Below are 17,835 nucleotides of genomic sequence, written 5' to 3'. Positions count from 1 at the left end.
ATGTATGGACATTGCTATGAAACTAAATTTCCCATGTAATTATGTTTGCAATGACTAGCTTTCTAAATTGATGCTTTCCCGGTATCACCAAATTTACTTGTGTATATTTAGTGACTTTTGATACAAGTATGAAATATGCCATACAAAATACAAATATATATAATAAATTTCAAAACATGCTTCTTGGAGAAGGTTTCTCACATACATGCAAGTACCATACACTACTATAAAAAAGTATTTTATTATTATATTAATATTCACATCCATACCATTCATACAAGTACCAGGTAACATTTTATAATTTATATCTTAAATTATTCAGAGTACAAAAATCTCTGACAAAAAGTCAAATGCAGTCAAATTAATTATGCAGCATTTCTTTGAATAAATAACAATTGAATATTGCAAGCTAGCTTTTATCTCATATAATGTATAAAGTATATAAAAGAGTTAAAATTTAGATGCACTACTTCACATTGCAGGCATTATTTAATTCAAGAAATTCACTTGCAAGTTTCTTGAAAAAAATACCAGTTTCACTTAAAAATTACCAGTATACACATCTTTTTTAGGGAGAGGAGATATATGTATATTACAGATTAACATCCAAATTCTGTTGCAATATACAAAAAATGTACCCTACTTATATCAGTACCCTACATGACAGTGAAACACAAAAAAACCAACAATTTTTTGGGTTACCTTCCTTGTGAGAACTCCTCTATGAAAGAGAGCAAGAAAAGTAGACCAAGTGGGATAACTCTTAAATCTTAATATTGCTGGAAAAAATATCTTGTGAATCCAATATAAAATGAGTTTCTTTTAAAATGCGATATGACTGGAATTAAGCAGAATACAATGTGTTTCAATTAAGGTACTAAATATTAAATGTATTTAAAAAAATTCTAACATGTTTGAATAAAATTTTGGCTCAAGAAAATTAAAAAATACTGTATTTTTGAATTTTTGCCATTTTAATCAACATAGGCACTTATTATAATAAGAACTTAAGTTCTATATATAAAATGCAGAAGTAACTTTTTTCATGTGGAAAACAGTTAACTCAAGAATGTAAAAATTCAATCATACACATCATTTAATGTTTAAGGTGAAAATTATTCATTTCATTTAAAGTTTGACTTTTGGTACATTTCTGTACTATTTCTCTCATAAGGATTGAAAAGAAGCAAATAAACACTTGAATTAAAGGAATACTTGTTATCCAAATCAAAATTAACTTTAGGCAATAAATTTTTTTCATTTTAAAAATGTTCCAGCAAATGAAGCAGTTCATAACCAGTCTAGTTATGTTGGTCATTATGAATTAAAATATGAATATAGGTAATCAATGATTCAAGCTTAACTCAAGAACATCACCTTAGGTGATGCAAAATCGATCACCAACTAAAAATCATATCTGCAAGAAATTTTCAGTGAGATAATATACCTATAAATGTTTTAGAGGGTTTTAGTTACATACACAACACCCAAGGCAAGATAAATTTTATATGTTCTAGTTTTGAGTATGGGCTTAGTTGAAGAGAGCTTTAAAAAAGGACAACCAAAAAGAAATTTTATTAAAAATAGAAAAATTGCCCTGTTGTCAGTCACTCTTCGTTTAAAAACACAATTTTCCAATCCTAACTTTATTAGTGACCGAGAGAGAAGCAAGGATGTTAAAACTGTGTGTTTATATGCAAAAGAAGGGAGGATAATGTTTAAAGACTGTAACAGTTGTTTTTGTTCAAAAATATATTGAGATCAAAATTCTTTATAGCTCTAGTGGCTAAAAAGAACTAACAATTCCTGTCACACTTTTCTACACAAGTGAGCCACAATATTGCAGCACATGAATGCCCCAAAAACAATATTCAGCTGAACTTTGGTATCTCAAACACAGACATCTCGAATACCATGGATATGTCGAAGTGATTTTGAAGTTCTGAGCACTTTTTCTATAAGTATTTTACTGTAAATACCTTGAACCATGGGGGATCTCGAATTTCTTAGTCACACAGAGTTCAAGATAACGTGGTTTAACTTTATATCAAAATGAGTCCTCTCTAAGCAAATCACAGAAAAAATGCATGAATCCTTTGCAATCTTCTGTGAATGATCAGTGGGCTGATGAACCTTAAATCTACTAGATTTAAGGTTCATCAGCCCTCTGATCATTCCTATGAAATTTTTCTTTAACACTGAGTTTTCAAAAAGAAATCTAATTCATAAATAAATAGGAAAATAAATTTCAACCTTGCAGAGCAAAATTTGACAGAAATGAATTTTTAACTTGAACATTTTATAAGAGAATCTTAGACATTAATTCATCTCACTGAGAGTTATCGCACTTATCAGAGGGTTCACGAACCTTAAATCAAATGAATGTTATCAAATGCTTAGGTGTTATGATACAGTCAATTAATGGTTACTCCAGGCTGTGTATGAGATTTTTAACCTACTGCCTAGAGGCCATTTGATATGACTATAATCAATTTCTTCCATAATATCAAAAAGTGGTTGTAAAATAACACTTCTGTAGAAAAATAAAAACATGGATGATTTTAGCTTACTTTAACATAAATGCATCATAAAATATTAAAATACGATCTGACACCCCCCTTCAAATAAAAGGAAAAAATTTCAACAACCAAACATAATAAAATTGCATTGAAATATGGATGAGGAGAATCAGTGACATAAAATACACAAAAAATACACAAAAGAAAAGTACAAATACAGAAATATAAATATAAAAGTAAAGATAATATACATTACAATGTTATCACACTGGTTCGAGTGTCTTTTCGTCCTGTCAGCCAGAAATTGAACCAATTGTGTATAAAACCTTGGTTGTACACATTTTTGGTTGCAAAAAGACCATGTCTTAACATATTTCTTTGAGAGGCTATATGGAACTCCTGTGAAGTTAAGTTTTGACTGATTAATAAAAACTGGAATATCAACCCAAACAGCATAATGGTGGAGGCCAGGAATGTATAGCAGGTGCCAACAAAACTAGCAGATGTCCTGAAAAAAATAACATAACATGCAACGTTAAAATGGCTATAATTTGGTAATATTTTTCTAAGATGAAGATTTCACCTCTAAAATCCTAATAGAGTATAACTCGCTTACAACGAAGTGCCAGGGATGGATGATTTTGTTTTGTATAAACGTAATTTGTTATATCTATTAAGATCAAAATATATTTTAGAGGCATGGGGAATAAAAATAACTTCATTGTAAGGGTCAATTTATTATAAAGCATGTTCGCTATAAGCGTGTTTTACTTTAATTCATATCTTGATTAAATTAAACATTTTAAATTGCTTGTCACGAGTTATACTTATATTCTACTTATTTAATTAACAAGATAAACCACATGACATCATTTTTCAATTAAATTATCTCAAAAACTATAATTTTTCAATATATTAATTAATTTCTCTTGCAAACAACAATCTTTATTTTAGTGAGGCAGCTGAAAGGTATTTGCCCTTTCTTTATACATCCTGACAAACTTACTGAAAGTCAATGTACAGAAATCTGCAGTCATTGGGAAATAAGAACCAATCAAAATACATCTTAGGTGTGCAAAGTGTTGTCATGGAGAGATGGCATCCATAGTAACCACAGAAGACAAACAACATCATGGAGATTATGAAGCTCCGATGATTATCTGCTCCTATACACGTGTCAATCCTGTAAAATTGTTCAAATCCTATTTTTACTTGTCTAAATGTTTTAAAGATCTGTCCATATCATTGACAGAGATACATGTACTTAGTGGGGGCAGAGTGACAAAGAAGATGGCCCTTTGGGGCAGAGAGGCAAAGAAGATGGCTCTAATCCTCTTACTAAGTTATTTTTTATCTTTGTTATATTAAAGTGTAGAGATACTTTACTTAAATTTAGCATACAATCTGTTAAAAGCATTGCATTTTAGTAAAAATCTTTTTTTATATATAGCACAAAACAATACCCTACCTCCAGGTGCCATGATTTAAACAATTTAAAATCTACACTACCTTAAGTTTCATTTTTTTGACCCAGTGGTTCTTGAAAAGAAGATATCTTAATGACTCCAACTTATTTTTGCCTTGAAAGGGGGCTTGGCCCTTCATTTTAACAATTTAAAATCCCCTTTACCAAAGGATGCTTTGTACCAACTTTGGATAACATTGGCCCAGTGGTTCTTGAGAAGAATTCAAAAATGTGTAAAGTTTACAGACAGACAAACGGACACTGGACAACAGGTGATCAGAAAACGTCACTTGAGCTTTCAACTCAGGTGAGCTAAAAAGTTGAAAATAGTGACAACATACTGACAGACAACAAGTATCTGACCAGAAAATCCCACTTGAGTTTTGGACTGATTGAGCTCAAAAAAAATTCCTATGGGACTCTCCCAAACCATTTTATAGAGAGACAATCCAATATCTTACCAGACACAGTGGTGATCACGAACAGACACACAGACCTTACAGAGATTACAGTGGCCAGACCTGGGGGGTTTATTGAGGTTACAATGCTGGCACCACGTTACAAGTTTTCCATCTAAAAAAAAGAACAAATTGACAGTCTCTTTGTGTATAAATCATCAAAGGCAGGTTAGCTCTTACCAAGAATTCAACAACAACTGGTTATACATTATTGACAACATTACTTGAGAATTACTTGCACTATAAATACAATTACAAATTTTAAAGTCGAAAGGAACTAGTAAGATACCTGTGATGGGCCTAGAATCCAGCCATTTGACATCAGACTCTGGCAATTCAACAGCAGTCATTTCTTCCAAACTCATTGGAACTTTGAAAGTATCATCAGCATTCACAATCCGCCTGTCTGACTGATTCATCTTTTCAAAGTTTCTTGGTCTCTTTAAATTCTTAAGGTAGGGTGTATTCAGTTTAGTTCGCACAAAATTATACAGCATAAGAAACATAGCAGTTAGAAGAAGCAAATGTTCCCACAGCAGAATTTCACGGAAACCCACCACACACGACTCGAACACAACAAAGATAGTCACAACAGACATCAGTCCCCAGGAGTAGAAAAACAATGTCCTGTCTTTTTTAGTATTCCTCTTCCACATACGGTAAAACCATAGCAAGAATATTGGCATCATGGTTAACATCACGGCGGTCATCACAGGTCCAATAGTGGCTAAGAATAGACAAACTGGAATGGTGATTACAGGAACTATAACATCTAATCGTAACTTGATCGCCCCCTGGCCCAAGATTCCTGGCACTCGACAGCGGTCTTCTATGGTTTTGAAGAGTCGCTCCATTGTCTCTGGTGGTACTTGGCGACAAGTTATACACCTGTAATTAGTTGTTAATCTTTTACAGTTATTTTCAAAGTAAAGTTTCAATACATGTATCATACCATCCCTGATTCTATTCAATCACAATATTTTTCATTTAAATTATACATATCATGAGATTATAAGTATTCATAAAAATTTCACTCCTCACAATTTCACAATAGTTGTTTATTAATTAGATTAATATTACAGTTCCATGCATATAAACAAAGTTAAAAAAGTGAAAACTGCAAATACTTAGACATATAGATATACTGTAACTGTGCACAATTTTTTTTAACTTATCACAATAATTGTATGTATGGAACTCTCTAGTTGTTTATTTTGTAAACTACTGGTCTACAGCTACATTGTCTGTTCCGAGTAGTTCATCATTACCATGTCTCTTATTACTATAAGCCTCACCTGTCTGCAGCTTGATCAAAGGCTTCACAATCACAGCAGCAGGCCAAAATGTGGCTTTTCTCTCCCTGATTGTTCTCATATTCACAGCAACATAGGCCTTCAGTGCTTGAAGCATGTCCCTTCATCAATTACATTTCACAAGCCACTTGTCAGTTTTAGAATCCTATAATAAAGAAAATAGGTCACATCAGACAAAATTTGTGAAAACCCACATAAAGCTACCAAACCAACAAAACAGGGCCCTAGAGTATGTTCATAATCTTGACCCTCTAATTTTGATCTTGGATGATGTCAGTTCAAAAATCTTTGGGTGTTATCTGTGTAACAATTTCCAAGTTCATTTCCTACATACTATATAATAGCGAGCGCAGTGAGCGGCCGTGAAGCGCCGCTTGTCATTGCGAGATCTTAAAGCAGGGCCTGCATTGGCAAAGAGAAAATTCAGACTTTGCACATTGATCCAAAAGAATTTTTTCCCCAGTAACCACTAGACCCACAATCCTTTGCGAACTACATTCTCATGGTAACAAGAAAATTAAGTTCAATAAAAAATATACTCACCTGATTTAATGGATATTAAATAGCTAGATTAAACTTTTTTTTAAATTTAGCGCTGTTTAGGACTTGGATTGGTAATGCAACTTACGAACGACGTCATGTGACGTCAGAGTCCTTTGTACCAAATGTTGTGCGGTTGAAGAAACTGAATTAGTATCTGTGCTTGCCCTAACAGTTGCACAGTCAACGTATTATTTTTCTGTTGAAATAGATTTTTTTAAGTTCAAATCCTCATGAATTAAAATCAAGGATGAGTATCGTTAAAGTCACATGACAGTACTTTACATTGAGGAAGATAACTCAATTTAGTGACTCTCTAGTTATTTGGGGAGTAAATTGATTAAAGTATCAGTTTGCCATGAACCAGGTTCAATTTCAGTTTTCAAGTTTGATACAAATGATATTAGATTTAGAATAATTTATATTGATGTGGTATGAACACTGATAAATATAGATAAATCACTTTAATTGATTAAATTTTAAAATATATCTGGAATACCTATAACGTACTCTAGTTTAACTCTGTTGGTAGTACCCTTGAAAGTTGTTCCTGAACTACAGATCTATATTTGTATATGCGTCAGAGATTTAACGTGTGCAACGAGTACATATCCTGGATGACATGTCATAGTAAAATAACTCCCTTATACAATACTTGTATATATATTACTTTACAATAACACACTGTATATAGTTCATAAACGCTAACTAACGAGAATCACAAATACTAAAAGGCACATGTGTAAGATCAGGAGATAAAACATGCAATTAATGATTCCAAGTACTACAGACAACACACCTTGAGATAATCATACCTACTTTTTATACCTTCATACACAAGAGAGTTCCTAAACTGATTTTTGAGTTATTCCCCTTAGATTGTGGATTCTGTGAAGACTAATAAAATCTTTCAAAATGTTATTTTTTGTGAATATATAATAAATATAGTAATTATCTAATCCCTATTCATATTTTTTTGTTATTTTCTGTTGGGTGGGGGCTATGCCCATTAGTTTAAAATATATTAATTCATTACAAAATGAAATGAATTGAACAGCAGGCATAATGCCTATTTAATCGTTCTCTCCATAGGTCAAGGTACATATAACAATTATTGGTAGTATGTAAAATAGATCATTAATTGGCATGCGCGGATCTGGGGGGGGGGGGGTCCGGACCCCCCCTGGAATTTGCAGAGGTATTAAAAATACATACTGAAGAAATTAAAAAATTACTCTGGACCCCCCTAGAAAACGTGGATCCCACCATCACCACCACGAAATAGGTGTTTTTAAACGTTTGGGAAATGGATTTTATGTTAGGTTTTTTTTTTTTTTTTTTTTTTTTTTGCTTGCTTGTTAAGGAATTTTTGGGTTGGAAATTTTTTTTTGGACCCCCCCCCCCGGAAGAGATTCCTGGATCCGCGCCTGAATTGGTACATGTATAAGGTGAATCCAGAGAAAAAGAGAGAGAGAGAGTAAAATATAAGAGAAAAAATAATAAAGTACATTTAACATTGAAAAATCAGTATGTAAAGTAGATCATTAATTGGTAAATGTCTATATATAGTGAATCCACAGAGAGAGAGAGAGAGAGAGAGAGAGAGAGAGAGAGAGAGAGAGAGAGAGAGAGAAAAAACATAATAAAGTTGACCCAGAGTGGGAAAAATTCCTTAACATGCCTAGAATGAGATAATATTCTTCCTATAGCATATCATGATAAACTAAGATTTCAGTGAAAACCTCTTTGAGTTTCTTATAAAGGTATGTACATGATCAAAAAATGAAAAGTTGTCTTCTAAGCATAAGGAATCAGCACCATATAGTATACATTAATGTGGTATGTCATTCTCATTCATATATTTAATCAGCATCTGTCTATGAAGAACATATTGTGGACAATACATGATTGAAAAAATGTAATTAATCTTCAGCTTGGTATCCACAATTTGTACATTTTGGTGAATCACTAAGGTGCCCATTGATTGAACTTGAACAATATATCATGTCCATATCTATAATTAATGGATCTAAAATTGTGAATAGATTTTAAAATATCAGAATTCCAAAATATTTCGCCACTTACATGTACATTAACAAGTTCACGTAAACATGTTTAACAGTCAACAAACAGAGTAATTAAGCTTCATATCCTCTATTTCATTGCTTTTTTCACACAAGACCTAAAACACCTATAATGTGGGATCAGCATAGGTTTAATCTAGCTAGGAGATCGAGGGGTCGATCCAAGCCCCTAGGATCGTCCGTTTTTTACAGTACGAAATCAAGACGGTTCGATAGCCTGGGACTCACAACAATTTAAAAAGAACATTCAATTTATATAGTTATTATAAAATTATAAGAAATTTCAACCAATTCTATATTTGAACTTTTTTGCTTCGGTACTTAAATTTTAAATTTTTCTAGAGACACCCCCACAACCTAAAGAAATAGGATTTTGGAGTTTGCCACTTTTCTTTTTTTCACAAGTTTATTTATTATTTACCCAACCATATACCTGCGATTTCATGGCTTTTTGATGCGTTTCCATAATTTGTTCAGGATTCAGATTATGGTTGAATTTAATGCAGGCCTGTAGCAATGGGGGAGGGGGGGGGGCAAAAAAAATGAAAAAAATCTGACAAACAAAAAAACCTAATTAACTGTCCAAATTCTGGAATTTCCCATTGCTCGACCTACAGCAACAAAGTGGGGGGGGGGGGGGGAGGACAGTATCTAAAGGATAATTTACTATACCTAATTGGCCTGGAATGTTTACATACATGTAATTTGCAGCGAAATAATATCTTTCCAAAGCACTAAGACCATTTTTTTAATTTGAGAAAATTTTAGAAAAAAAAATTGAGAAAAAACATCATCATCATCATCATCATCACAGATCTTGTGATTTTTGTTTTAAACTTTTAATTAGCCAAGTACTATAGAATAAATGGTTAGTTTGAACATATTTTATTGTAATTTCTAATTACAAAGGGATTTGGCACAAGTTCTAAAAACTTATTCGCCCTCTCCCTACATGTTATTAAGATTAAATAAGGTCACAGTTAAATATGTACATTCAAATTATTCAATATTTGTTAAATTTACAAATCAATGCATTTTAAAGAATCATACTATTACATATAATTTTGTATATACATGTATATAGAAATAAATATATTTATATTATTACTAATACTAATATGTGAATCTGCCTGAATGTTTAATAAAAGTTTTAACAATAGAGAAAAGATGTTCATTCTCCGTAGCACTCAATGAATCTATCCCCCATATTAAGACATGTGTATCTAAAATGTGAATTTTATCAAATAATAATTTTTTTTTCAAGAAATTTCTTCCTGGCTTCTTTATACTTTGGACATATAAAAAAAAAATAATGATTAACTTGTATCTTCTTTTTTGCCACATAAGCATAAGGACTTGAGATGAAATTACACCTGCAAAGGTCAATATTCAATGCACAATAAATGGTTCTGATTCCAAATATTACCGGTATACTATATTCACAATCGTCTAAAATTTATAATGTGTACATGAAAAAATGCATTGCCCCAATTTTGTAGAAAATACATTTTTTTTTTTTTTTTTAAAATTACTTTACTTTTGCTTACGTACTGAAATAAATTTTCATCTAATTCTATAATAGGTGAAAAATTGCATTAAAGTGTAGAATTTGCATGAAATAAAATGCCTTTTTACCACCAGATTTCCCCCCTTAAAACTTGTAGTTGAGCAAATCTCACCGTAGTATTTGGGCATATTATTTTATTTAATTTTTTAATTATTATATATAATTTTTTTTTGGGGGGGGGGGTAAAAACAATGTATTATTAAAGTTTACTTCATCCCAGTATTAAAGAAATATATAACAATGAATTAAATAAATACTGTAGTTTACATCGTGATTGTTTCAGATAAAAGGACTGATTTAAATTAATTCATCAAGTGTAAAACAGTAATGTTTCGCTCATTATTTGTGAATTTGACTCGATCACCATCACTGACGCCATAGATGTTGGATTCAGAGCGGGATATTTATATATTTTGGTACCAAAGCAGTATGATGAGTACATGAGTATATCTAATTGTTATGGTTTAATTTAAGTGACTCTGTCCAAGTTTCTTTTCTGTGCAACGCGTATTTCAATATTTTCATCCGGGGTTTTCTTTTCCCATTCGGGACACCTCGTTTGCATAGGTGTGAGGTCACGAAAAATTGATTGATGCCATTTACTAAAACATAAAATGATTGCTGTCCGCGTATTGCATTTGACACCTGTGTTAGCGCGGTGAAAGCACCTTTCTTGGAATATTCAGGTGAGTTATTTTACATGACTGGCTATTTTTAACGTAGAACTCAGTTGTAGTAAGTAGGCCAGTACGCATGATGCTTCTTTATTATGAATGAATGGAATATACCTCTCACATTCAAATCTTGTTGGTTATTTTTTACAGCTGATTTTGGGATATGGAGCTAGAGTTATGTGCATTTGATGCTGGACTCGAAAACGTAGAATTCTTTAGCCCAGAGAGGTCCAAACCGGGGAAAATGCAAAAAGCCCGTTTGAGAATACCGAAAACGGTAAGCGACTCCATTCATAAGTCAACTTCATTCATAAATTTAAAGGGGCACCAGAGGGGATGAAAGATTACTGATAACGTATATTTTTAATAACGAGGTATTTCGCATTGAAGTATATCAAACGTTTTTAACAAACTCTATTTAGATAAATAAAAATATTAAAATCAGTATTTATGTCTTTGATAATATTTTAAAAAGGCCTAATTTGTATAGATGTTATTCTCCATTCATCATTTGACATTGAGTACCTGCAGATGAATTTTTCATGAAAAACTATAATAAAATTTTAAAAAAATGTTAAATTATAAATATTATTTATAAATTAATCAGAGAAAAGAATTCAGTAATGAAAATGATATAATTCCACAGTGTCGATTAAAACATGTTAAATTCGCACTTGCTCTTATTACAATATTTGTGTATTTTCTGTTTCACTTTAAAAGGATGATATTTCAGATAGAATTTGCTGCTTGGCCAAATTTCTTTAGTCAACTATTTGATTTGACTTAAACATATTTTTTTGAAAAATTCAATAAGGATGGGGAAACAGGCAAAGCCTATGCATACCCTCTCCTTGTGTAATAGATCAAGACAAAGATAATAAATAATAGTACAGTTGAACTTCGGTGTCTCGAACACCAATATCTCAAATACTATGGATATGTTGAAGTGATTTGAAGTCCCAACCACATATTCTTGAAGTATTTGACCCTTGATATCTCGAATCCTCGGATATCTTGAAGTTTTTTCTTGGTCCATTCGAGTTCAAGATAACAAGGTTTGACTGTACTTGTATACATGATAATAAATATGCTGATAATCAAAAATAAAGATTCACAATCAAGTATTATTCATCAGTATTATATATATATATATATATATATATATATATATATATATATATATATATATATATATATATATATATATATATATATATATATATATATATATATATATAAATTTAAAAAAAGATGACAACTCCCTAATTATCTATAAATTATATACTTATTGTTCTAGCTTTAATATAAATATTGTAAACTGTACATTTAACAGAGTATTGTTAAAATATTGCAGTTATATACTCTGTTTGGTCAACTATGAATATTATGATCAACAAATTTTGGAATACATCTAGACTGTAAGTCACTGTATGTACAGTAAACTGGTTAAAGTTGTATACAATAAAGAATTTATATCTCTATGCGTTCAAAATGAAAGCAATCCCTATTATGCTCAATGAAAGTCTAATAATATATAATAAGTCATACCCCCCTCCCCTTTCACTAAGGATGGGTATCAACAAAAAATTTGTATCGCAATGTGTCACGAATTTTCCCAAAAATATCACAATAACATGATGATATTTTTACTTGCAAGTTTTACTATGATTTTAAATAAATATCGATAACTTTTCTTACAAATAAGCTGGAAAAACATAACTTCAGGTTTTTTTTTTCATTTTTAGTATTTTTGCACTTCCTGTAATATTGTTATTTAGAAGTCTGGACAAATGAATAAATATTCAATAATTTCTGGAATTTATAATTATGTACCTTAAAATACTGGTATTTTAGTTTCCATATTACAATACGTATCACACAATTAAAAATCACAATATACCAGTATACCGATAAAATTGTGCATCCCTACCCTTCACATCCCAAAACACAAGGCAAGTCATTCAGGATTAAAAATGATAAAATGAATTGGTCTTTAGTTCATCTGTGACAAAACATTTATTATACTCAAGGCTCATTTTGTGTTCAACAGCATGATCTAGGTAAAAAAAAAAAAATCAAACTATTGTTTTATTTTAAAGATTGAATGCAGTGTTGGTGTAATATTGGTTAAATTATCGGTTATGTTAGAATTATCAAAAATCAAAATGTTTGTGGACCTTTTATCTACAGATTTTTTCTCTCAACAATAGATAATCCATCAAAATATTAATTGGATTGTCAGATAATATTGCAGAAAAGATTTTATTTTTTAAATTTAAAGTACAAAATGATGATTAATTGATAGCTTCAAGATTTAGCTACTAGAGACTCCCATCAGAGAATACAATTTTTCAGATCTCATTAATGTCTCCCGAGTTTTTCTCTTTGTAACATTTTCCTGATTTTAGAATGCCCATCCCACGTCACTTACCTGCAACACTGTATATTAAACAGTTGAATGTCATTTTCTGTGTATCTAAGTGACACCAAGTGTTTTGACACGAACATAATCATCACCCAGCATTAATTAGATTTTTGAAGAGGAGAAAATGGGTCTTGATTGTGTAAACATTGCATCTAAACTGCCTGACGATATAACCACTGTGTTTAAAATTGAGTTACACAAAAAAGTTTTTAAGTTAAATTTATAAATGTATTGATTTTATCAAACTGCACCTCTAAGCAAAGACCATTATATATAAATATAGCTTATAAGACCATTTGTAATAATAATGTAATTGTCAAGTCCAAATTAAATATAATTAATAATTCAAATTTACATTTAGCAACTTTTATTTATTCTATTCAAAACTGTTGAAAATTTAGTCAATGAGTACTTATTATTAAGGTACTTTGTACATGTAAATCTTTATATCCATAGACTGTTATCCACTGCGTCGCCTTTGTTGATCTAGTGCGAAGCCAAATTAAACCAGTACCATCTACTATCTGGCCATTGCCACCAAGTAGAACACAAAAGTAATGCTTCTACAGGACTTGCCCAACAATCAATTGACTCTGTGGTACAGTTGCTATTTTAAACAAGTATAATTGCAACTGGCCTTGTAAAGGGAAAGTGTATTGATTTCAAATTAAGGTCTCGCAGGAGGGCCCATTATTGACATAATTATTGATTATGTCCTAAATACATAATTGTTTAACTCTAAACTTCAATGGACAGTCTAGAAGCCTTCCAACCATTAATGCAAGCATAACGGGCAATACAGAGCGAATCAAGATAAAACAGCCGCAGTACAAGAAAAAAAAAACAACGCAAAAACAGGTCTTTCACTTGCGTAAATTACGCACAGAAGCTTGGAAAATGGACCATACAAAGAATTCATGAAGTAGAAGAATATTTTCCAGAATGAAATTGTGCAAATTTTTGAAAGCTATATTGCCTCTTATGAAAGAACACTTATGACAAGGATTAATTTATTTTTATCACAAGGGTCATGTACATAGAATTTCTAATTTCGGATAAATGGACATTTATTTAGTTGAACATTTACGTAGATGTTCAAATTGTTCTATAGAGAATTGCTTCCCATATATTACCATCTTTACTTTCTGACATAAATCATTTGTAGAATGTTTGACCAAAGTTGGAACAAAATTTTATTAAGAAGGTATTCACAAAGCAATAAAATAATTATTAGCACCATCCACGTTACAAATTATGTATGAACTCATCTCCCAAAGTTACCATAACAGATAGGTCAGAAAGATACAGGGAGAAATCTATACAATGTTTATACACAATATTCATCCCAGTAAATGCCCAGGTTCCTTTATGCTTTCCTCCCTTCCTGCAACAGGGAATAAGCATTTCTCTTGTGGCCTCATGCATGCAATTATCACTTTAAATAAGTCTTTTAATCTCTTTACAGAAAAGTTATGCATGCTATCAATGAAAAAAAAATTGTTTTTAATTTAATGTTCAAAACCTGCAATATGCTGTAGTGTACACACAAATGTGCATTAAGTTTTACTTTGCATTAGATTAATGCGAAAAATAATATGAAGTAAATTAATGTGAATCAAATAGTATTCACAAGAAGTAAATTATTGTGAGGTAAACTGATGCAGCACATTAAATTTGTATGCATTAATTTCCAAATTAACTGTTGAAGCATGCAACAGGACTAGGCCAACTAATGATGTAATTTCTTATTTACATTGTGTAAATTATTCTACTTTGAGGTCATATTGCTCAAAATATCAATGAATGAAATTTGATATTCATGTTTTGTATTATATGATAACTGATAATTTTTACATGAAAAATATTACAAGTAAATTGAATATAATTTTTAAATTTTAAAGATTCCTATGCAGTTGATATTATACATCGTGACATAATGGCATAACGTATGAACATAAGTGATTTAATAATATAATTTGTCTTTGTTTTTCTCGTCGGCCTTAAATTTAGATGGCTTTAATCGGACTTACGAAAATTTGGGGCTTTAAAAAAAAGACACCTTTTTTTAACACCCCAAATTTTTTGTAAGTTGAATTAAAGCCTGTAGTTTTTCACTCGAAGTAGTACATGTATAAATGGTAGTATCTGTCCACAGACATATTGCATGTGACTTAATTTTGCTATTATGCATGCATCAAAATTCAATTCAAAATAGCTTTGCTTCGCATTCACATGGACTTAAAATACCAAGTAATTTGATGTGCATTAAATTCATTCAAATTAAACTTATTCACATTGAATCCTTATGTAACTTATGTAACATTTAATTTGAATTCATAAACTCTCGAATAGGGCATATATACTTAATATATATGTTCTAGCTTAAAAATAAGTTTAATAAGCACCACATTTTCCCCTAGTATTTAAGAGGCTCCCAGTTCTTATTTGGACTTTGGTAGATCAGGTCGCAAGATGACTGTGTACAAATTGTAGGACTTAAGTACCATATTCTTCTTTCTCAGACAAATTTGTTATTCAATGTGATTTTTTGACAGGGTCTGCTGCATTGCACTGTTCAAGAAACTAAAAAAAAGGCTTTATTTATGTATCATATATGTAAAAATAAACCGATATAAGATAAATATATATACTAAATTGTTAAAGATACACTAATCTGTCATTTAGCTGTTATCGCTAACTTGTCTAACAGCGTAAATCTCACAAGCCTGAAAAAGAACAAGATTAAATGATGTCATAGCCATTTAAAACAATTGTACCTGTATCATAGAATAACAGCAATTTATGCTAGGTATGCTTTATTTATGACTCATGCAAAAATTAAGTTGTGCAGCACCGCAGACAAAATTGTTTGCTTAAAGTAATCCTGTATTTCTTCAGGGTTTATATTTTGTAACACAATTTAAAGTTTTGCTATTATGCGCATTGTTAGGCAGGCATATGTATATTTTCAAAGACTAATGATTTGTAGCTAGTTCTATTGATTTTTATTTCTGAAAAATAGGGAAAAAATCTGAAATACCTGGAGGAAAATTGGATGATTTCATAGGTAATCTCGAAACTTTTGATTTTTTATTTGCTTCAGTGTTCGACAGCTGTCGTTTCATTGACTCTTTATCTGAAATTGGCTGTTTAGAAAAAAATGGACATTCATTTTCCCATGCACTGTGCATATGCTATCATAATGACAATTTAGTGAAATGGTTGTAGTAGCTAGCATTTAATTATGCTGAAATCCTATCATTGTTACTAATGACCAAATTATTAATCATTTAGAGAGATAATTGGGTAATTTGAGAAGTTCAAAACAATGATAAAAATAACAATAAAAAAGGGTCGTGAGAAAATTTTCATTCATATGTGCTCTTGAATGTCGCAAATAGTGTGAAAAGGTAAATTGTTTAATAAGAATGTGGTACATACACCCTGAAACAGTGAGCTTGTACATCAAAATGTGTGTTCTGTTCATTAAACTGAGTGTAATAAAGAGATGAGTGAATTTTCATGAAAAAAAGTTCAGTTGATATTTACTAATATCATACTTTCATGTTTTGTTTTGAACAAATTTTATTGACAATATGTCAAAGGGATTGGACAGAAGTTCCAAAAACTTAGATATAGTCCTCTCCCATCTGAGACGTTCCATTACTTTCATGTAAATTAGTTGAATCTGATTCGTTGAGAAACATTCGTGAAAAAAATACTACGGTATAAGGCCATCTTTAAAAAATTGTTTGTTTGCCTTCTCCTGACCAACTGGCTTTAAAAATGGCACGCTCAAAACTTTTTTTAACCTCCAAGAAACGATAATTTTTTTTCTTTTTATTCCTGAATTTTCTCATCCTGTCAATATGTATGTTGAAATTTTTGAGGGAAAAAAATTATCCACCTACCTACTGACCCAAGTCAGAGGGCAAACAAACATTATTTTAAAAATGGCCTTACCCTCTAAATGAAGAAACCACGCTTTACAATGGATGTTATTAAAAAATGTTGACTGTGCAGAATTTTTGTGTACACAGTTTGTTGTTATATGTATTTGTATGAAACATTCAGTATAATATAATAAATATAGCATGTAGTTGAGGGAAACGTTGAAAATGTTTACCTCACAAAAACCCTAAGCTGTGCCTTGGTTGACAGTGGTTTTTGAGGGGTGAAAATTTGCATTGTTACCCTTAAATACATGCAATATTTATATAATAAAATATTTATTATTTTAGTAATAAAAAATAAGTTAACTTTTTAAAGAAATCTTTCAAAGAGATGGCTTTAGAAAAACTGATTGTTTATCAATTGAAAAGGCAATAGGTTTTAATAAGAAAGAAAGGAGAAAATGTTCAGTGGATGTAAATGCAGTGAAACTTGTCTAATCTATATATTGTATACTCAAAAATATTGCTTAATACGATGTAAACATTAAGTCAATATATTCATTTGTTTAAAATGTTGTCTAATCTGGCATGTTGTCTAATCCAGCCAATTGCTTTTGAACCTGGAACCAGTAGTATCCAGATTAGACAAGTTACTCAGAATACTGTAAATTCACTGTAAAGAATATTTATACATTACTTAAAGAAAATTAGTTTTCTGAAGAAAAAGTTGTGTTTTAAAATTGTCTGGCCCATTTGACAATTGCACTACCTGATAGGCAGCTTTATTGTATCTAGGATGAAATATGGAGATAACAAACAGTATTCAAGCTCAAGGTCCATTTAGACAATACAAATTGGGAGCAAAGCAAACATGGAATCTCCAAAAACATTAGAGGT

The 17,835-nt window shown here is 31.0% G+C and overlaps 3 protein-coding genes across 5 annotated transcripts in view; 2 read left to right on the top strand and 1 right to left on the bottom strand.

Annotated features, from left to right (window-relative positions):
• The window catches only part of LOC133192203 (glycerol kinase-like), a 419,267-nt gene that overhangs the window by 298,408 nt on the left and 103,024 nt on the right, over positions 1–17,835 (top strand). The gene's annotated exons all lie outside the window — the stretch shown is intronic.
• On the bottom strand, positions 2,143–7,108 carry LOC133192204 (palmitoyltransferase ZDHHC23-like). 2 transcript variants are annotated; one of them, XM_061328174.1, is made up of 6 exons: positions 7,095–7,108; positions 5,738–5,900; positions 4,732–5,330; positions 4,446–4,557; positions 3,526–3,702; positions 2,143–3,027 (listed from the first exon to the last, which is right to left on the bottom strand). In XM_061328174.1, exons 2-6 carry the CDS (start codon positions 5,860–5,862, stop codon positions 2,772–2,774), a joined length of 1,269 nt encoding a protein of 422 aa, XP_061184158.1. In that variant the 5' UTR covers positions 5,863–5,900; positions 7,095–7,108; the 3' UTR covers positions 2,143–2,771. The 2 variants fall into 2 exon arrangements, with proteins under 2 accessions (XP_061184158.1, XP_061184157.1); XM_061328173.1 differs by lacking the exon at positions 7,095–7,108 and adding an exon at positions 6,806–6,830.
• Positions 10,500–17,835, top strand: part of LOC133192202 (protein C-ets-2-like) — a 41,665-nt gene continuing 34,329 nt past the window's right edge. For both annotated transcript variants that reach the window (XM_061328169.1, XM_061328167.1), the window contains exons 1-2: positions 10,500–10,632; positions 10,771–10,897. In XM_061328169.1, the coding sequence (XP_061184153.1) occupies positions 10,784–10,897 (114 nt within the window). In that variant the 5' untranslated portion in view covers positions 10,500–10,632; positions 10,771–10,783. The remainder of the gene's footprint in view (positions 10,633–10,770; positions 10,898–17,835) is intronic.

The sequence above is a fragment of the Saccostrea echinata genome, unplaced genomic scaffold (assembly GCF_033153115.1).
Source record: "Saccostrea echinata isolate AGI-Se365-2 ecotype Australia unplaced genomic scaffold, CSIRO_AGI_Sech_v1 ptg000025l, whole genome shotgun sequence".
In the NCBI taxonomy this organism is placed as follows: domain Eukaryota; kingdom Metazoa; phylum Mollusca; class Bivalvia; order Ostreida; family Ostreidae; genus Saccostrea; species Saccostrea echinata.
Note: the sequence above shows the minus strand (reverse complement) of the source record. Positions and strands in the feature narration are given on the sequence as shown.

Bases quoted from the DNA above. Each gene is read 5' to 3' on its own strand.
- LOC133192204 (XM_061328174.1), bottom strand. From the start codon at position 5,862: ATGAAGGGACATGCTTCAAGCACTGAAGGCCTATGTTGCTGTGAATAT. The intron at 5,331-5,737 runs GTGAGGCTTATA...AACTAATTACAG, and splicing joins TTTGATCAAGCTGCAGACAG to GTGTATAACTTGTCGCCAAG. The intron at 4,558-4,731 runs GTATCTTACTAG...TCTTTTTTTTAG, and splicing joins GGATTCTAGGCCCATCACAG to ATGGAAAACTTGTAACGTGG.